Source organism: Salvelinus namaycush, chromosome 5 (genome assembly GCF_016432855.1).
Source record: "Salvelinus namaycush isolate Seneca chromosome 5, SaNama_1.0, whole genome shotgun sequence".
NCBI lineage: Eukaryota > Metazoa > Chordata > Actinopteri > Salmoniformes > Salmonidae > Salvelinus > Salvelinus namaycush.
In genome coordinates this window covers 40,308,535-40,330,227 of record NC_052311.1, presented here as the reverse complement: position 1 = coordinate 40,330,227, position 21,693 = coordinate 40,308,535, and the positions used below count along the sequence as shown (strand labels likewise).

At 44.2% G+C, this 21,693-nt stretch overlaps 1 protein-coding gene across 1 annotated transcript in view; it reads right to left on the bottom strand.

Annotated features, from left to right (window-relative positions):
• Positions 1 to 1,922: 1,922 nt before the first annotated feature.
• Positions 1,923 to 21,693, bottom strand: part of LOC120048268 (inhibitor of Bruton tyrosine kinase-like) — a 32,233-nt gene continuing 12,462 nt past the window's right edge. The window contains exons 9-26 of the mRNA XM_038994111.1: positions 18,950 to 19,073; positions 18,450 to 18,627; positions 17,992 to 18,145; positions 17,145 to 17,786; positions 15,090 to 15,176; positions 14,827 to 14,909; positions 14,468 to 14,505; positions 14,119 to 14,215; positions 13,708 to 13,809; positions 13,413 to 13,530; positions 11,603 to 11,663; positions 11,213 to 11,334; positions 10,875 to 10,987; positions 10,497 to 10,779; positions 10,168 to 10,422; positions 9,810 to 10,004; positions 4,787 to 4,919; positions 1,923 to 3,345 (exon numbers count right to left, since the gene is read on the bottom strand). Of these exons, the coding sequence (XP_038850039.1) occupies positions 3,220 to 3,345; positions 4,787 to 4,919; positions 9,810 to 10,004; positions 10,168 to 10,422; positions 10,497 to 10,779; positions 10,875 to 10,987; positions 11,213 to 11,334; positions 11,603 to 11,663; positions 13,413 to 13,530; positions 13,708 to 13,809; positions 14,119 to 14,215; positions 14,468 to 14,505; positions 14,827 to 14,909; positions 15,090 to 15,176; positions 17,145 to 17,786; positions 17,992 to 18,145; positions 18,450 to 18,627; positions 18,950 to 19,073 (2,911 nt within the window). The 3' untranslated portion in view covers positions 1,923 to 3,219. The remainder of the gene's footprint in view (positions 3,346 to 4,786; positions 4,920 to 9,809; positions 10,005 to 10,167; positions 10,423 to 10,496; positions 10,780 to 10,874; positions 10,988 to 11,212; positions 11,335 to 11,602; positions 11,664 to 13,412; positions 13,531 to 13,707; positions 13,810 to 14,118; positions 14,216 to 14,467; positions 14,506 to 14,826; positions 14,910 to 15,089; positions 15,177 to 17,144; positions 17,787 to 17,991; positions 18,146 to 18,449; positions 18,628 to 18,949; positions 19,074 to 21,693) is intronic.

The following is a 21,693-nucleotide window of genomic DNA, read 5'->3' as shown; positions in this document are numbered from 1 at the left end:
ACACAGGGGAACAAACACCTACAGCATTCGCTCCCCCATATGGGAAAGGGGATACCTAGTCAGTCGCACAACAATGCATTCAAAAGAAATGTGTCTTCCTCATTTAATCCAACCCCTCTGAATCAGATAGGGGGGAGGCAGCCCCCCACACCTGTACACAACTAAACTCAGCAACAACAAAAAAAGTTACCTCTTTTTCAGGACCCCGTCTTTCAAAGATAATTCGTAAAAGTCCAAATAACTTCACAGATCTTCATTGTAAAGGGTTAAACACTGTTTCCCATGCATGTTCAATGAACCATAAACAATTAATGAACATGCACCTATGGAACGGTCGTTAAGATACTAACAGCTTACAGACGGTAGGCAATTAAGGTCACAGTTATGAAAACTTAGGACACTAAAGAGGCCTTTCAACTGACTCTGAAAAACACCAAAAGAAAGATGCCCATGGTCCCTGCTCATCTGTGTGAACGTGCCTTAGGCATGCTGCGAGGAGACATGAGGACTGCAGATGTGGCCAGGGCAATAAATTGCAATGTCTGTACTGTGAGACGCCTAAGACAGCGCTACAGGGAGACAGGACAGACAGCTGATCATCCTCACAGTGGCAGACCACGTGTAACAACACCTGAACAGGATTGGTACATCCGAACATCACACCTTCGGGACAGGTACAGGATGGCAACAACTGCCCGAGTTACACGAGGAATGCACAATCCCTCCATCAGTGCTCAGACTGTCCGCAATAGGCTTAGAGAGGTTGGACTGAGGGTTTGCAGGCCTGTTGTAAGGCAGGTCTTCACCAGACATCACAGGCAACAACGTCGCCAATGAGCACAAACCCACCGTCGCTGGACCAGACAGGACTGGCAAAAAGTGCTCTTCACTGACGAGTCGCGGTTTTGTCTCACCAGGGGTGATGGTTGGATTCGTGTTTATCGTCGAAGGAATGAGTGTTACACTGAGGCCTGTACTCTGGAGCGGGATGGATTTGGAGGTGGAGGGTCCATCATGGTCTGGGGCGGTGTGTCACAGCATCATCGGACTGAGCTTGTTGTCATTGCAGGCAATGACATTTGAGAGGCATTTTACTCAATCGTCACAGATATGAAACTCAGGGTTGACACTACCGTACATGCTCAAAGTTGGAACTCAAGTGAATAGATATATTTTTAGAAGTTAAATATAAAAAAATATGTTACCCATTAGATGGAAATTCAGCTCTCTGTCACATTCTATGAACAAGGAGAATTTCAGGAGATATCCACATTCATATAGTTAAATTCTGCGCAGGAGAGCATCTCTGGAGTATGTCACGCTCATTAGCAGGAGGTAAACGACTAATGAGGTAAACACTTCACATCTGAGGTAAACGTTTTTAGCAGGAGGCATACGTCGTGTGCCTGTCAGTGACCTAGCTGGACCATTCCGACCTGACATGGAGCCAAGTCTTTCTGTGTAACGCATCATGTCCGTTTTGACTAATTGAGCTTAATGGAGTAATCACTAGGAACTCAGGTCTCAGTCTCTGGCTGACTCCTGACGTCATACTGTATCGACTTAAGACTATTAGGATTACTTAATTACCTTAATCACCACCCTTCCTCTCTTTCCATGGCAGGGTCATCACGGGTAGGCGTTTAACGGTTGTTTATTTATGCAGAGCACAGATGTTAGAGTGGAGAGAGGCATTCAATGTTTCCATTGAGATCGATTCAGCGAGAGCTACATTTGTCGGGGAGCTTGAGGGCGAATGCCTACATTCTTGTGGGGACACTACAGACATCACACAGAACTATATCATTAGCCTTGGACATTCACCCACTCTTCTGTTTTGCATAACACAAGACAGGCCTATTGTAATACAGCACAAATAATTATAAGACCAATTCTACAATAAGAGTGATAGAACCAGGAAACATGGTTGTTGCACAGGTGAGTTTTATTGCATGCCATTTTCTCACATCCAAAGTCTCAAACGAAGGGTGCTGCATGGAATAAGACAGGGTTTACATGGTCCGAGTCTGGGCTACGAAGCCCACACATCGGCTCCAGAACACAAAATAAAGGAAAACAACTCAAATACAGCCAGCCAGAAAGTAGTGAAAATATTAGTGTGTGTACATCAGAGGATCATCAGGGTGGAAGCAAGGCACAAACACTCGTCAGCTTGTCCTATAACTCTGATAAAAGGGAAACACCAGCGAACTCTCATATGCAATTAGCTCACATTAGAAAACGGCAGGATGCATGACACCGTCACTCGCTACCCTCCTTTCATGATTCAACTACACTGCATCACACAATATATCCAGAACACAACTAATTTCCCAACTCATAAAGTAGAACTAGGTAGCAACCAGATCAGGCTAGCCTCAACTCCAGGCTCCGACTTTCTTTCGGCCTAGTTCTCCTCAGAGGAACTCGTGCTGTAGTACTTTCCCTAATTGGCACACAGCTTATGCACGTGCTGAAACCGACCAATCCTGCTGGGTAATGTAGTTTTGGACCCAATTTGTAGTTTGGACTGCTCCATTTCCTTATATACTTTGTCTTTGGCAACTACTGTGAACATATTTTAAAATGGCTGAAACTTTTAGGAAGAATCTCTTTACTCATGTTTTGATTGCAAAAAACGTGCATAACATGGGAGTCGTAACTTATATACCTCAATATTTTCTCCCCCACCGTTCCTTCCTCAGGGACACTCTCAAAAGGTTAACACGAGAAAAGAACACTGGAGTTAAGCATAAAAGACCTGCGTCAGACCCAGCCCACTGGCACAACTGGGCCTGGGGTATATCGTAACACTGACTGACAGGAGATACATAAGGATATGTGGGTGTGACGTCTCACAACGCTATGTGGGTGTGACGTCTCACAACGCTATGTGGGTGTGACGTCTCACAACGCTATGTGGGTGTGACGTCTCACAACGCTATGTGGGTGTGACGTCTCACAACGCTATGTGGGTGTGACGTCTCACAACGCTATGTGGGTGTGACGTCTCACAACGCTATGTGGGTGTGACGTCTCACAACGCTATGTGGGTGTGACGTCTCACAACGCTATGTGGGTGTGACGTCTCACAACGCTATGTGGGTGTGACGTCTCACAACGCTATGTGGGTGTGACGTCTCACAACGCTATGTGGGTGTGACGTCTCACAACGCTATGTGGGTGTGACGTCTCACAACGCTATGTGGGTGTGACGTCTCAGTGTTTGTTCCAGAAGGGGGTGGCGATGGGCCCCTGGACAGACCTCTCCACCACAATCATCTCGTTGGGGTTGTTGCGGGCGCCATAGTGATGCAAAAGCTCTTGGATCGCTGCCTCCTCAATCTGCAAGGAGGAGAGAGGGGGACATACAAACACAGTTGGAGTGTTTTAAAGTCACAGCCAAGTCTAGGCAGCTGTCAAAAGGCACAGCTGGAAACAAGTAATTTCTAATGACATTAGACAGAGGTGAAAGAACTAAGTATTTCTGATTTCCTCTTAGGAGACACTTATCAAGGTACTTTATTATTCTTAACCTTTATTTAACCAGGAAGGGCTCATTGAGATTTAAAATCTCTTTTTCAAGAGCGTCCTGGCCAAGATAGGCAGCACCAAGTCATTACAAAAATTACAGACAGACAACATGAAAAACTACAAGTAATCTAGTAAAAACCATTGCATTCACTAGAGTATAACAATATCAAAAACAGCAAATTAAAAACATTGACAAGTCAGGAAATCAGCCTCAAAATCCTTCATCAGTGATTTAAAAAAGTTCTTCCAGTTTAAAAGTATTTTGTAAGGTGTTCCAAGACGATGGCGCAGAGTACATAAAAGCCCTTTAACCAAATTCAGTTCGAACATTTAGCAGGATAAAGTCCAGCGAACGAAGAGAATACCCACCACATTTCTGAACAATAAAAATGCCCAAAATAAAAAGGTGGTAAACCCAAAATGGCTTTGTAAATAAAAGTATACCAGTGACTGAGCCTACGAGTGACTAGAGAAGGCCAGCCAACCGTGGTATACAAAATGCAGTGGTGCGTAAGGGTTTTGCAGTTTAAAATAAATCTCAGTGCCATGGTAAAGTGTCAATTGATCTCAAACACTGAGCGGAAGCATTCATATATAAAATATCCCCATAGTCTAGTAAAGGGATAAATGTAGCTGATACTAGCCTCCTTCTGGCTTCAAAAGAAAAACAGGCCTTATTCCTAAAATAAAATCCCAATTTCAGCTTCAATTTTTTTGTAAGTTGTTGAATATGCAATTTAAAAGAGAGGCCGTCATCAATTAAAATTCCAAGATATTTATATGAGGTTACAACCTCAATCTCCTTGCCCTGACAAGTAGTAATAGGTGAAAGGTTCAGAGGTCTATTTCTTGCATTAGAAAACACCATTAGTTTAGTTTTGTCAGTATTGAGGATAAGCTTCAATTGACACAAGGTATGTTGAACAGTATAAAAAGCAGTTTGCAAGTTCTGGAAAGCTTTTGTAAGAGACGAGGCACAACAGTAAATAACAGTATCATCAGCATTAAAATGAAGTTGTGCATTTTGGAAATTTTTGTCTAAATCATTTATATAAATAGTGAATAAGAGAGGACCAAGTACAGAGCCTTGGGGCACACCATTAAGGACAGACAATTTAACAGACATAAGCCCATCAAATTGAGTGCACTGAGTTGAGTATGTGAGTTGGACAGACAAGCTCACAGTGAAAGGAAAAGCACAGTGTGCATAGTAAACATCTGCTACAAATTTCTACACACACACACACGTTACCTGAATGAGTGCAAGCAGTTTCTCTCGGCTACGGATCAGTGCAGCCTCCTGTTGTTTCTCCTCCTCCACGATGGAAGCAAAGGTTACCACGGAGGCCGTAGGGGGGCTGCCCGCCGCTCCCAGCACCCAGGGGCTGGTCAGTAAAGAAAATTACCTTGACTTTGTGACAGGTTGAACATTCTCCCCCTCAAACAATTGTTCCTTTTCCCCCCCGTGGTTGTTCAGGTTTTTTTATTTCAAGGTTGGGACAAGTTGACAGGTGTTAGGTACATCCTGTAATAATTCTGACGCTGATCTGACAGAGTAAGAGACAAACAGAGAGAGACACAAAGACACAAACAGAGAAAGACAGGTCTGAACTAGATATATCCTGTGACAGTGGTAACCAAGGATGACCACAGGCTACCCAAGAGGACAAGAGTTGGGTGAATTACAACTGACACGCACACAGAGAGTGACAGAGAGTGTGTGTGTGTGTGTGTGTGTGTGTGTGTGTGTGTGTGTAAGAAAACACTAATGAGTAGAAAATAAGTATAAAAAAGTATAAAAATAATAAGTATTAATAATAAGTATTATTATTATTCTACTTGTAAAAAAAACGACACATATGGATATTACACTTTCCCCAGCCCTGAACTTTCCCTCCTTCCATCCCTCCCTCTGTGCTTATCAGCATGAGTAGACGAGAACCTGAATCCTACTTCCTGTTCTGAGTGATCACTTGTGACATGGACAGCACTTATCAGTGCTGATTAGGATCAGAAGCCAACAATACATCACAGACTCACTGGCTGATTCATATTCAGGACCCACTACTAGTTTACGTCCCAAATCACCCCATATGCCCTACACGGTGAACTACTTTTTACCAGAGCATGGAGTGAGCCATGTGGGCCATTTTTTTAGGCAAGTCAGTTAAGAACAAATTCTTATTTACAATGGCGGCCTACCCCGGCCAAACCTGGACGACGCTGGGCCAATAGTGCGCTGCCCTATGGGACTCCCAATCACGGCCGGATGTGATACAGCCTGGATTTGAACCAGGGACTGTAGTGACGCCTCTTGCATTGAGATGCAGTGCCTTAGACCACTGCGCCACTCGCGGGCCCAAATGTAGTGCACTACATAGGGAATAGGGTGCCATTAGAGACTGCACAGAGTGGGAGCGGACGTCACAGACCAGAACGTGAGCGTTTCCAGTCTGTGGGCTTTAATCCATCTTAGCTCTGGGCATAGATAAAAGATCTACGTCTGGAAGACAGATGCCTCGAATGACCCTGATAGAAGAGGAAGTAAGAGAACGTCAAGAGCTTCTGCAAAAACAGAGAGATAGACACCACTGGGTCACACAAGTGCACACACACACTTCCTGTAATTCTTTGGCATGATATGACTTGAGAGATGTCACAACTCAAAACATTGCTACCAAAGTTAAAGTAAAAACATCCACACATCGGTTTCACAAGCATTCCTCAAACACCTCCGCCCATATTATGTGTTAATCTAGATGTGCTGTATCCTACAACGTTGACCAGTACATGAACAATCTTCTTTTCCAAACTTTTTTGTTATGTCAAAACACCCAAAAATATATAATGCTGAAGTCGTATTGTTTACTGTCGTTTCAAATCAGGAGCACACATTATTCAGTTACCCTGGTCTCAGATCAGTTTGTGCTGTCTTGCCAACTCCCATGGTTATTTTCATCGTAGCACAAACAGCTCTGGGACCAGGCAAGTATTCAGCTCTTTTGGCATCTAAAGCTCTACCAATCCAGCTGGTGTCTGAGTGGTGGTGTAGTTCACAGTGCAGGGTGAAGTTGCCCCTAGGGAAGCTGATCATAGGATCAGTTCTTATGAGAAAGTTCACCCGAGGCATAGTTGACGAGGCAGTTCTTCTAGCTGACGTGTCAGTCTTGTTGAATGGGAAGTGAAAAGGTCATAGTGACCATCAGCCTAATAGCACCACAGCCCTAGCAGTGAGTCACATCCTGCTTCAGGCAGCTGCCTCCCTTTCAGTACATTGACCATTCACTAAACCCCGCCCCACTTGGTTACTGTTGGAACCTCGGACAACATCTCAGGATGCCAAATTCCCCCTTCCAACCACTGGCGAAATCCATTCACATTGATCTCAAAATGTGTTTTTAATACACAATGAAATAAAACAGACTACCCCTAACTAATCAGGAAATTATTGGGTGTTGTGGACTGTCATCACAATTGCTTAACAGGAACGTAGGACTATATTTTACCATATACCGGTATTGATGCACAGACTGGTTTGGGTTTTTACTTTACATCCTATAACGGTATTTGAATGTTTGGTTTTTAAAATGTGATACGCCATGTGTAACATACATTTTTAAAGTTTACTTCGCTACATCCGTCTCCGCTCTCTCACTCCATGCGGCTTTCCACACATACCTAGCCCCGTCCGTCACTCAAGGAGCGCATGTGTTATTCCTCAACCACGATACACTTGCGTACAGTCTGCATCCAGCACATGCAACAATGTTGATGACAAGGATACTGTTTTCACTTTGATTCTTAACATAATTCCACTAGCGTTCTATAACTACACTATTAGGTCGTGTTTCTTACATCTGCAAACAGCTAGTTTGTATTTTCTTTACAAGTTGTGTCTAAATCTTGTTAGCCGCTAATGCTAATCACTAGTTACCTAATATACGTAGTCAAAGCAAACGTAATTAGCTATACACACACAGGTGACAGTGTAGACCTAAATCAGCATGTCGTTTGTGCAACAGTATCTTATAAATCAGAGAGGAATACGCGAAGCATGAATATGTTAACTACATGAAGTAGCTAAGAGAAAACATTCAATGCAGCAAAAGATTATTGGGTCCCCTAGGTAACACTTAACAATTTTGGTTCCTACCCTATAACTCCTTGGCATTTTTAATTGTTGTCATATCAAACACTGTATTCAAAGCTCCCACTGTTATATTTGAACTATAGAATTAGAATAATCATTTTATTTCAATGACGCCAACAGTTCACCCAAGTGTTTTGCTCTAAATCACATGTCAAATCGCAATAATGCCTATAAAAGTGTGGAAATTATCTCAAATGAGTGCAGGAAATGCAGAAATGAATGAAAATAAAAATGAGTTGAATTGAACAATATAAACAAAATCAGAAAGGAGCAAGACCCATTGAAATAACTTAGATTTGACAGTCACGCACTCATATAGCAAATGTAGAACTTGTATTATTCAAGAAACTTTAGAAAACGTCATACCATCCCAATTTTTTTCAAATATGATATTTTGGCCATATCGCCCAGCCCTACGGGAACCTGGTAAAATTACCTTTACGTTTGGAGTGTGGTTAGTCACTGAAGGGCTCAATGTACTGTGCATGCTGTCAAAGGTACTGTAACGACCCTGGGTTTATAAGCGCGGAAATCGACTCTGCCACTTGAGCATGCTTTTGCGGCAGTCGATAGCGCGCCGGACCTCGGGCTTAGACGGTTGAGGGTTCGAGACCTGCTCCTTGCTGTTTCATTACAGTACTAACCACGTTTGGGGCTAACAAGTGCTCTCAAATATTTTGCTGATGTCGACAGCAGATATGTTAGAGAAAAAAAGTTACATTAAGAAGTTAGCTAGCTAGGCAGCTTTAGCAATGTTTGGTGCTCAATGAGAACGATGCCAGTAGCTAACATTAACCAGTTGAGCTAGCAAAGTACAATTTCGTGTTAGCAAAATACTCCAAGAGTCTCTGCATTTCATGAATCACAGTGGCAAGTACCCCTTATTGCATTGTTCAATTATTTAGCCATTTAAAACATATGTATAGAATAAAACTCAGTTTTTCCTCACTGCCCTCACTGGCTTTCATGTGTTCACAAGGTGTTGGACTCGACGACAGTTGCTATCCATTGGAGTGCTGCGATTGGTTGCCCAGAATTCCAGGGCAGTTATGGCGATATTGTCCTCTGCTAAAAACAATGACGAGTTTGCCATTTTTTGTGCCATCTGTGCATCTGCATAGATCACTTTGCACCCATGTAGGCAGGAGTTTCATGAGAGTGAGTGTAGAGAAGGCGGCTTCCTAACCTTCAGATGACATTTGAACATTTCCGATGCATCTGCTCAAGCAAACCACAGATAAGACTCTCAGGGCTGGTTTCCCCAGACTAGCCTAGTCCTGGACTAAAGATCATGGTCAATAGAGAGTCCAGGATTTGGCTTAATCTGTGTCTGGGAAACCACACTCCAGAGCGTTTCATTTGGACAGTAAGCTTAACATAGTCAACTCTAAATTATCTGTATAAAAACAAGTAGTCCTCCAAATCATTATTCCTTCTTTCGTGTGCTTCCCTTTGGAATAACAGAGAATCATCATAGAGAAACTCTGCCAGTCACTTCCCGCTTTCTTAGTGACTATGTTTATTCTAAAGAGATACCTCACACAGAGTTTGAACTAATTCCTGTATGGTTAACCATCAGATACAAGCTTTACCATCTCCTTACTACAACAAATTTGTTTCTCACCAAGGTAACCAAATGACATTGATGCTAGTAGATCTTTTAGTGTCAGATTCCTGTCTGATAGAAACAAGAATATGCATGAGCATGGCAACACACTAGAGACATCTAGTGGACAATCCTGGTACTTTGGGGTAGAAGACTAGTTCATAGATTTTTATTTTATTTAACTAGGCAAGTCAGTTAAGAACAAATTATTATTTACAATGATGGTCTACTGGGGAACAATGGGTTAACTGCCTTGTTCAGGGGAAGAAATACACATTTTAACATTGTCAGCTCGGGGATTCGATCCAGCAACCTTTCGGTTACTGGCCCAACACTCTAACCACTACCTGTCGCCCCAAAATTCATCAGCCATAAGGGCATTCATCCCTTGGCCATACATAAATGCTAGTCTATAATGTGTGTTTATATAATGGACACCTCTGTATGTGTGTTGGCGACGATGAACATAAAATTTGACAAACTGTATGTGTGCATGTGTCTGTGCGTGCATAGTCTTACCCGGCGGGTCTCTCTGGCTCACTGGGGGGCTCAGCAGTACATTTGAAGGTAACCCTCCTGGCAGCAGAGACCGGAGGCCCCTGAGCTACTGGTCTTCCCGGGGCCCCTGGCCCCCCGTTCCTGACCTGGCTCTCCTCCTCCACCAGGAGGTCCCGGAACGCTCGAGACGAAGGGGGTGTCTGGAACGGAGTGGCCCTGAGGAGAGGAGGGAGGTGGAACCACATTTGATAATCAAGAGTTCTACTTCAAAGCATTAAAAAGGACCTGTTTATTCTATTACAAAGGGATTGTCGCACCAACCCACAACCTTCTGTGCTGGCTCTGATATCAGGAGCATTCCTTATGGAGAAGCGCTTACCATGTTTTCGCACTCTTCGAGGGAGTAATCACTGGTGTCGATTTGGATAGGGCGCACTCAGCACTGCCCTCCTTGGTTGCCGTGGCGATCATCTTCCTCTGCTTCTGGGAGAGCTTGGCTGGGAGAGGGGACTGCTTGCTGCTGCTGCCAACACTGCCAGGACTTTTAGGAGTTGCTCCGAGACTTTGTGTCTTTGAGCTGGCTTCCATATCCATGATTGCCCTGAGGTCCAAGACAGGAAGTGGCAGAGCAGGACTGGAGAAAGAGAGAAACGACACAATGTCACATACAGTTCCACCCCTGACCTGGTCCACAGTGACCTGGCTCACCTGGCTGTGACCTTGGGGATGTGCTCTAGAGCAGAACTCTTTGGGGGTTCGGCGGGGAGGCTGTTCCTCATGGTGGTGGTGGGGGTGCTGGGGGGAGTCTTCAGCCTGGGACCTCCTCCAGCCCTCTCCTCCTCGGGCCTGTCGTGGAACACGGGACTCTGGAGGTCTCGGGGGCTGCCCACACCCATGTAGCTGCCCTCAGAGTCAGATGTCATCAGCTCCTGCAGAGACTCCATGGAGTTGGTCTTTCCTGACTTTACCAGGCTGGGAGAGAGGACTGAGACTAGAAGAGACATATCATAATCCATATCAGCCCAACTCCAATTAAAGGAAATAATTATTAGGTGCCGTGACAGAGTGTGTGTGTGTGTGTTCTACCTGCAGCAGGAGGGCTCTGGATGATGTCAGAAAGGGTGTAACCCCCTGAGCTGTCGGAGCGTCGCCTAGGTTTTCTCTTGGCCTTTAACTTAGCCTTCTTCAACAGAGTCTCCCTGAGAGGAGGAAGATGAGACAGATGATGAAGAGGAACAAATTCGACCACGGTTCAAATGTTAGGGCGGTTACTGGCTAGATGCATTTCATTCCAAAACATTGGAACCTAGTTTCAGCACCAATTCAGTCCCATCTCAATCATAACAGGAAGTGAACGAAGGAGCAACTTTGTGGAATGAGATGCAGCCACAGTGTTGTACATAGTTTGATAGATGGTATAGTACCTGCAGGAGTAGTTCAGTTCAGTATCAGCTTTAGAGCTGAATGAAGAGTCCCAGTCCTCGTACACACTGAGGTCCGGGGCGTCTGGGTAAGGAGTGATCAGTCGCATCTGCATGGCCGGAATCTGACAGGAACAGGATGGTAACAGGTCAGTTAGTCAGAACCAACAGTCGTGTTCAGTTCAGAACCTATGGTTGTGTTCAGTAGGAATCGAATGGAAGAAAACAAGTGAAACAGGGAGGGACTATCTGAGGAACCATCCAATAAGAAACCCCTATTGTCGTTTTCTGTTTGGAACAGTTTCTGTTGAGTTCCCCTAATGAACATATGCCAGGTATCTCACTATGCAGTTGATGCAGGTATGGTCACGGCACTGAGGTGAAATGACTCACCATACTCCTGTAAGAGGCAGAGAGCTCCACCAGCACCTCATCACTCAAGATATCCAGCGCTCTGAAGAGAGAGGTACAGATATATAAACAGAGAGGGAGATGGAAAAAGAGAGGGCGGGGCGGAGAGAGGGAGAGAGAGTATTGAAGAATCCATACACTAGCCACTTCTGGGAAGATTGGAAAACACCAAACAACACGAAGAGTTATCTATCCAAAATGGAGATGTATGGGTAAACCACTTCTCCAATCTTTTTGGCCCCATAACAAAGAAAAAACAGCAAAAACATATACATGATCAAATACAAATCTTAGAATTAACTATTAAAAGACTACCTGAACCTACTGGATTCTCCAATTACATTGAATGAACTATAGGACAAATTAGAAACCCTACACCCCCAAAAGGCCTGTGGTGTTGATGGTCTCCTCAATTAAATGATAAAATATACAGACAAATGCCAATTGGCTATACTTAAACTATTTAACATCATCCTCAGCTCTGGCATATTCCCCAATATTTGGAACCAAGGACTGATCACCCCAATCCACAAAAGTGGAGACAAATTTAACCCCAATGAGTCAACAGCAACCTTCGGAAAATCCTCTGCATTTCATTAACAGCAGACTCCTACATTTCCTCAGCGAAAACATTGTACTGAGCAAATGTCAAATTGGATTTTTACCTAATTACCATACGACAAACCACGTAGTCACCCTAACTAACAAACAAACAAATCAAAACAAAGGTAAAGTGTTCTCATGCTTTGTTGATTTCAAAAAAGCTTGAGACTCAATTTGGCACGAGGGTCTGCTATACAAATTGATGGAAAGTGGTGTTGGGGGAAAAACATACAACATAAAATCCATGTACACAAACAAGTGTGCGGTTAAAATTGCAAAAGAAAACATTTATTTTCACAGGGCCATGGGGTGAGACATGGATGCATCAAAAGCCCCACCCTCTTCAACACAAATGAATTGGCGAGGGCACTAGAACAGTCTGCAGCACCCGGCCTCACCCTACTAAAATCTAAAGTTAAATGTCTACCGTTTGCTGACAATCTGGTGCATCTGTACCCAACCAAGGAGGGCCTACAGCAGCACCTAGATTTTCTGCACAGATTATGTCAGACCTGGACCCTGACAGTAAATCTCAGTATGACAAAAATGATGGTGTTCCAAGAAAGGTTCAGTTGCCAGGACCACAAATACAAATTCCACACCGTTGCCCTAGAGCACACAAAAACGATACATACCTCAGCCTAAACATCGGCGCCACAGGTAAGCTATGAACGATCTGAGAGACAAGGCAAGAAGGGCCTTCTATGCCATCAAAAGGAACATAAAATTCGACATGCCAATTAGGATCTGGCAACAAAAAAAACTTGAATCAGTTATAGAACCCATTGACCTTTATGGTTGTGAGGTCTTGCTCACCAACCAAGAAATCTCAAAATGGGACAAACACCAAATTGAGACTGCATGCAGAATTCTGCAAAAACATCCACTGTGTGCAACATAAAACATCAAATAATGCATGCAGAGCAGAATTAGGCCGATACTTGCTAATTATCAAAATCCAGAAAAGAGCCGTTAAATTCTACACTCACCTAAAAGGAAGCGATTCCCAAACCTTACATAACAAACGCCATCACATACAAAGAGATGAACCTGGAGGAGAGACCCCTAAGCAAGCTGGTCCTGTGGCTCTGTTCACAAACTTATATTTAAAATAAGGCTGTAACATAACAAAATGTGGAAAAAGTCAATGGGTCTGAATACTTTCCGAACGCACTGTATACACACTCACTTGGACTCGAGCAGGGCAGCCATGTTGAGCACAATGAACTGGATGCAGGATAGTTTGAGCTGCTCGGCGTTGTACATGGCAGAGAACTGCAGCAGCTCTGCAGCGTTCTTCAGTGTCACTGAGGATTTTTAAAACCAAACAGGACAGTGCACTTACACGAGTGCTTTTCAAGACACAACAAAGCTGTCTGATATCATGTTGAGAGGCATGAGAGAGAGGAGAGGACAGAGGGATGAGAGGAGAGCAGAGGAGGCTAAGAGGACTAAGAGGACAGAGGGAAGATGAGAGGACGTACGGTTCTCAGTAATGGCCACTTCACACATCTCCTTCAGTCGGGTGATGAGAAGCTGATCGGCCACCACCAACATGTTGCAGACAAACTCCACATTCAGAGACTCTGGAAGAGGATAGAGACGTTGCTTCCACCATGTAGCTTTCAACTATCTTATGCATCAAGATCAAAGTCAACATGATGAGGTTCATAAATATCATTATGGGTCACATCACATGATACTTATTTTTAACTCAATATTTATGTAATGCACTTATTTGACAGGGACAGCGCACATTAATTTCAGAGTCAATGTATATGTACCCAAGTTGGCAAAAGAGCTATTTTCCATCCATAGTCCTGAAGCATTTTTCACTGAGTATTTGTGTGTGTGTGTACAGGTTGTATACGCATGATCTGGTGTGTCCTGTGTACCTTTGATAGTGGGAGACTCGTCAGTGTAGACATATTCTAGGATGACATGCAGTATGTCTGAGCTGGTGGGCATCTCCAGTGCACTACATGAAGTAGCCTGTTGAGAGCACACAACAACGACATTACCAACACTGTTCACAAGTAGCAACACACCTACTCAAGCACAATGTGAGACAACGTATTCAGAGCCAACGGTTACTTCTGGCAATATTAAAATTAAGCTTTAGCGTACAATGAGCAAGACCTCCAATTGCCAGCAACTAAAAACAGACATTTTATCATTTGTATAAACTAATACAGATTGATAAAAAATGAAGTAACATCAAAGAAACAAAACATTACGACATACCTCTATCCAGGGGTTCGCCAGCATACTGTGGAAGTACTCTGAAAACACATACGTGACATATGTTTACAATACAACCGCCACCAAGAAATTTCAATTTAAAATATATCTTTTTTAATCATCTCCCAGATACTGATTAATCTTAGTGCTTAATTAAAAATAATTTTAAATTGAGATTCTCCATTGAGCATGCTTTTAGTCCAGGGCTAGGGTTAATCTGTGTATGGAAAACAGGTCCCATAGCTTCAACAAATGACTGGAAAATCTAGTGTCAGATGTCTTCAACATTGAATAACCCAACCCCCCAGTTCACACCTCACACCCCAAGAAACGCAACAATATGTTGGCACACTGTAGCTCACCAAGTCGGGCACACAGCACACACTTGTGACAGGGGAACTCCTTGCCATCCACAGACCTCAGAGTGACGTCACAGAGGTAGGAGCTTCGGGGAGACACAGATACAGCTTAGACGGAACAATATCTCCTCTGGTATTGTGATTATCTGACACAACAATTGAATAGAATCACAGAACATCGACTTGAATAAGAATGTCATTCTAGTAATTATCTTTCTATGAACACAATATTGTCTCACGTAATCTGCCACATGGCAATTACTCACCACTTTTTCTGGTTACATCGTGGCTTGTTGGCAGTCATCTTATGGACTACGTTGATCTTCCCGTTTTCATATTTCACTCCATCCAAACTGTAATAAATGTATTTAACAAAATACACTACATGTTAATAACCCCCTTAAGGTCGATGCCCGTGCGGAAATCAATTAACATAATATAAAATTTCCATCAAAATCCGACGGAGTTAGAGACTTTTTTTTTTGCATGGGCTGTGTCTCAATCTAACGCATCCGCCGATGTCCTCCTTCCGCATCTGCAATGGAAGATGGCAGAGCTACAGCGGTGTTTGTTAGACCAGGAGACATCCCGAAAAATCGTTTTTCACAAAATGTCCGCAGTGTCAAAAACGGTTGTGGCTAGAAACTACTTGAACACAAATGTGTTCTCGGTTTTGCTCTACGATACCCACACGCTTCACAGGACTAGTCTCATGTCGCTAACACCGGCGTCTCAACTCCAAACACTTTTGTCAAGTCCGAACGGTTTGAGCTACAAACTAATATGACCCCACCATCAAAAGCGAAGACTCACAAACGTGTTTTCCGTTTTGCTCTATAACGCCCACAAGTTTCACGAGACTCGTCTCAAGGTAACCCAGTAAAAAATGAATTAAAATGAATAGTTTTTTTTGGGACAAGGTTACACATGTAACCTTTTTTTTATGCTTTCCTATATACACACACTGTATCTCAGATGCATTTCAGACACCTCAAACCATACTTATTTTTGATAAATTTTTTGACTGTTTTGTCACGTATGAATGTGTTAAAAAATGTATTTATAAAGCCCTTTTACATCAGCCAATGTCAAAGTGCTATACAGAAACCCAGCCTAAAACCCCAAACAGCAAGCAATACACAGAAACTCCCTAGAAAGACAGGAACCTAAGAAGAAACCTAGAGAGGAACCAGGCTCTGTTATTCAATGCGTTTAAGACCAATAGCAGAAGCCCAAATTCAATGTTTCAAATAATATATATATATTTTTTTTTTTATACCTATAGGGGTCCTAAAATTCCAAATCAAATAGCTAAATGATCCATGGTATGACCGTCTTAAAACAATTCCACATGTTAAGCCCCCAAAGGCTTAGGGGTTAATAGCAAGACAAATAACATAACAGTAAACATGTCGTCCCCCACAAATGTCAAAATCGGGCAAGTGGTGTCTGAGATATCGCATGTGACTAACGTACATACAGTTGATTACTATAGCGCCCCCTTGGGCCAATCAGTGTAATTTCGTAAATGCTTGATCTCTATGGCAAGGCTATCAGTCATACGAGTTGACAAAATCAGCCAGTGTTGACAGATATCTCATGGGTTAGCTAGACTCATATCCTGAGCAAATGTGCCAAATTTCCTCACTCAGAGTCAAACAGATCAAGAGATATAACATGTGCCTGTAATGGCGGCACCGTGTGGTCAATGTGAGTCTTGACAGTGTTTGTTCTTGCACATGAGTCTTGACAGTGTTTTTTAAAATACAAATATCCTTGACTGATTTATATGCATTTATGTGCCAAACCACACCCACGTGAATGTTTATTGGTCATGTTGTTTCAGGTACTAGTTTAAAAATATTGCATCGAGAGACATTTTCCCCTTGATGCCACATATCAAGTTTCGTCATTTCGGTCATTCGGTGCCAGAAGAGCTGTGTTTTAAGTGTTTATCACAAAATTCTAAATGGTGGAGAATCCATCATGGCGGACCTTATGTGTCCCTGATGGAAATTTGTTCCTTGTGGGGAGAAGGACCCGTTTCGAATTTCATGACTTCAGGTCAAAACGAGGTGAGGTGCATAACCTTTCAAACTTAGCATTTTCAAATCTCATTTTATAGCACCACCATCTGGCCAATCAGTATAATTTTGTAAATGCCGGATCTCTATGGCAAGACACATCCTTCACCCAAGTTGTCAAAATCGGGCCAGTGCGGTCTGAGCTATCGCGTGTGACGAACGTACTTACGGACAGAGACAGACCCACTATCCGATTTCATCGTGGGGGACAACAATCATAACCAACTCAGTCCTCACCGTGCCGACAGACTGCCCATGCCGAGCTTCTTGGCCACGCCCTGTAAGGTCTTGACCGGGTTGACTCTTCCTCCCTCTCCAGCTCCAGCCTTGCTTCCCTTGCCTTTTTTCCCAGGCTTGGTACCCTTGCTTTTGGGCTTGTCTCCGTCCCCTCGGGCCAAAGGGGTCAGCGAGCGGTACACTTCCAGGGCCGAGCGGTCCCTCAAGTTGCCCTCATGGAAGCCCAGGTCCTGCAGGCTGCTGATCAGCTGCTCCTGCTCCGGGTCTGGGCCCTGTTGATTCTGATTCTGGCCGAAGACTCGAGGGCGGTGGCCCTGCACCAGCAGATCACAGGAATCCGTATAGATGAACTTCAGGACGTGCTCCAGCATCTCAGGGCTCACCGTCTCCACCACCAACAGGTCACAGCCCACCGCATCCTCGCTCCTCCTCACCTCCCGGTCTCCCTCCTCCCCGTCCAGCACCAGCTGCTTCCTGAAGAACTCGGACCTCATGGACAGGAGGTACTTGTGGGCGGGGAAGGTGCGGTCTCCGGCCTGCAGGGTCACGTCGTGAATACTATCCGTCTCGTCCGCTTCCTCCAGCAGGCTCTGGAAGTGTTGGGAGAAGGAGGAGGGAGAAACGCTGGGAATCTCATACAGGCTGGGCGGGGGAAGGAGAGAAATCAGACATTTTGTTCACTAGGCACGAAATGCTCCACAAATGAGTTAGTACATCCCTGTTTATGTGAATTTACCCAACAAACATTTCTTGTCCATTTCAAAACTTTTTGTGACAGTGTGGCCTAATGAAGACGACATAGTTCAAATGTTTTAAAGGAGCGACAACACACAGAGAGGAACAGTACCTGGTTTTGGGGTCCGACTGCAGCACTCCAAAGTTGCGTCCCTTGGAGTCCATGGTGATGCTGACCGCACGGTGGACGTAGGGGAGCTTCTCCAAGCGGATTCGCTCGTACACAGTTCCACCCTCTGGGTAACCACACACCTCCACACTCCCATCTAAAGCACACAAGGGAGAAATGCTTTCGTCAAATTACAATGCAGTGATTCCAACTTAAATTCCCAATGATTAAAATACAAAAAATGTCTGATTTATCTTGGATGATACACATCATGAAATACAGAGAAATAGTAAACAAGATTACTTTTGAATCTAAGTCTTGTTTACCATTTTTCCATACTTCATGAAGTTTATCATCCACCATACATGTAAATGAGGAAAGTGTGAAATAATACTGGTAGTACTCAGAAGTATCATTATGTCATCGCTGAGCTATGAGAGTAAACAATTTTCTCATCTCACCTTTCTTCTCCACGCTCTTCCTGTACTCTCCGTGCCACTGTCCGCTGAAGCCCTCCCCTTCCTGTGTGACAAACATCATGTTGTTCCTGCTCAGGGCAATGTCCGACATGAACACCTGGCGCCCGTACACCCACCTGCATTGTCTCACCGAACCACCCACTGAACGCCAGCAGAACACCTGATAGAGAGAGAGAAATCAATTGAATAAAACTTTAATAATCCAGAGGGACAATTAGAAAGGCATTGTCAGTGACTGACAACAAATACATTGAATAAACATAAAAGACCATACAGCTCAACACACATCCAAACTTCATAACATGCACACACAGAAAAAACTAAGTGAGAAAGACTGGGATAAGATGATCAATGACTCAAATACATCAGCTAGAGAGGTGATCATATGGAGTGAACATTAAGGATCCACCACCAAATGACTGTAGCTAGTCACTACTAAGTATTTGGTATTTTTCAATGTATCGGACCCATCTGGTCCTTACCCGCCCAGCTTCATCCAGGGCCAGGATGGCCACCTTCTCTCCACCTCCCTCGTTCAGGACCTGGGGGTCCACACGATGGTCGAGGCTGCCTCCGCTCACAAGGACCTTCCGGATGTTCAGTTGTCTGAAAGAGAGGCATCGGGCATGGGAAAGAGAAACTATGAGTTGACAGAGAGCGAGTGACTGACTAAAATTATCACATATCTCACGCTCTCCCTCTCCTGTTAACCCATAAGAGTCTAAACTGAAGATCTCGTACACTGCTGTGTACTACTCCCTTCACAGAACATCACAAACTGGCTCTAACCAGAATAGAAAGAGGAGTGAGAGGCCCTGGTGCACAACTGAGCAAGAGGATGAGTACATTAGAGTATCTAGTTTGAGAAACAGATGCCTCACAAGTCCTCAACTGGCAGCTGAATTAAATAGTACGCGCAAAACACCATTCTCAACGTCAACAGTGAAGAGGCAACTCCGGGATGATGGCCTTCTAGAAAGAGTTGCAAAGAAAAAGCCATATCTCAGACTGGCCAATAAAAATAAAAGATTAAGATGGGCAAAATAACAGACACTGGACAGAGGAACTCTGCATAGAAGGCCAACATCCCGGAGTCACCTCTTCACTGTTGACGTTAAGACTGGTGTTTTGCGGATCCTATTTAATGAAGCTGCCAGTTGAGGACTTGTGAGGCAATCGTTTCCCAAACTAGACACACTAATGTACTTGTCCTCTTGCTCAGTTGTGCACCGGGGCCTCCAACTCATCTTTCTATTCTGGTTAGAGCCAGTTTGCGCTGTTCTGTGAAAGGAGTAGTACACAGCGTTGTACGAGATCTTCAGTTTCTTGGCAATTCTCACATGGAATAGCCTTCATTTCTCAGAACAAGAATAGACTGATGAGTTTCTGGCCATTTTGAGCCTGTAATCGAAACCACAAATGCTGATGCTCCAGATACTCAACAAGTACACTGCTCAAAAAAATAAAAGGGAACACTAAAATAACATCCTAGATCTGAATGAATGAAATATTCTTATTAAATACTTTTTTCTTTACATAGTCGAATGTGCTGACAACAAAATCACACAAAAATTATCAATGGAAATCAAATTTATCAACCCATGGAGGTCTGGATTTGGAGTCACACAAAATTAAAGTGGAAAACCACACTACAGGCTGATCCAACTTTGATGTAATGTCCTTAAAACAAGTCAAAATGAGGCTCAGTAGTGTATGTGGCCTCCACGTGCCTGTATGACCTCCCTACAACGCCTGGGCATGCTCCTGATGAGGTGGCGGATGGTCTACTGAGGGATCTCCTCCCAGACCTGGACTAAAGCATCCACCAACTCCTGGACAGTCTGTGGTGCAACGTGGCGTTGGTGGATGGAGCGAGACATGATGTCCCAGATGTGCTCAATTGGATTCAGGTCTGGGGAACGGGCGGGCCAGTCCATAGCATCAATGCCTTCCTCTTGCAGGAACTGCTGACACACTCCAGCCACATGAGGTCTAGCATTGTCTTGCATTAGGAGGAACCCAGGGCCAACCGCACCAGCATATGGTCTCACAAGGGGTCTGAGGATCTCATCTCGGTACCTAATGGCAGTCAGGCTACCTCTGGCGAGCACATGGAGGGCTGTGCGGCCCCCCAAAGAAATGCCACCCCACACCATGACTGACCCACCGCCAAACCGGTCATGCTGGAGGATGTTGCAGGCAGCAGAACGTTCTCCACGGCGTCTCCAGACTGTCACATGTGCTCAGTGTGAACCTGCTTTCATCTGTGAAGAGCACAGGGCGCCAGTGGCGAATTTGCCAATCTTGGTGTTCTCTGGCAAATGCCAAACGTCCTACACGGTGTTGCGCTGTAAGCACAACCCCCACCTGTGGACGTCGGGCCCTCATACCACCCTCATGGAGTCTGTTTCTGACCGTTTGAGCAGACACATGCACATTTGTGGCCTGCTGGAGGTCATTTTGCAGGGCTCTGGCAGTGCTCCTCCTGATCCTCCTTGCACAAAGGCGGAGGTAGCGGTCCTGCTGCTGGGTTGTTGCCCTCCTCCACGTCTCCTGATGTACTGGCCTGTCTCCTGGTAGCGCCTCCATGCTCTGGACACTACGCTGACAGACACAGCAAACCTTCTTGCCACAGCTCGCATTGATGTGCCATCCTGGATGAGCTGCATTACCTGAGCCACTTGTGTGGGTTGTAGACTCCGTCTCATGCTACCACTAGAGTGAAAGCACCGCCAGCATTCAAAAGTGACCAAAACATCAGCCAGGAAGCATAGGAACTGAGAAGTGGTCTGTGGTCACCACCTGCAGAACCACTCCTTTATTGGGGGTGTCTTGCTAATTGCCTATAATTTCCACCTGTTGTCTATTCCATTTGCACAACAGCATGTGAAATTTATTGTCAATCAGTGTTGCTTCCTAAGTGGACAGTTTGATTTCACAGAAGTGTGATTGACTTGGAGTTACATTGTGTTGTTTAAGTGTTCCCTTTATTTTTTTGAGCAGTGTATAAGGCCAGTTTTATTGCTTCTTTTTCTGCTGTGCTAACATATTTGCAAAAGGGTTTTCTAATGCTCAATTAGCCTTTTAAAATTATAAACTTGGATTAGCTAACACAACGTGCCATTGGAACACAGGAGTGATGGTTGCTGAGAATGGGCCTCTGTGCGCCTATGTAGATATTCAATTTTTTTAAACAGCCGTTTCTAGTTACAATAGTCATTTACAA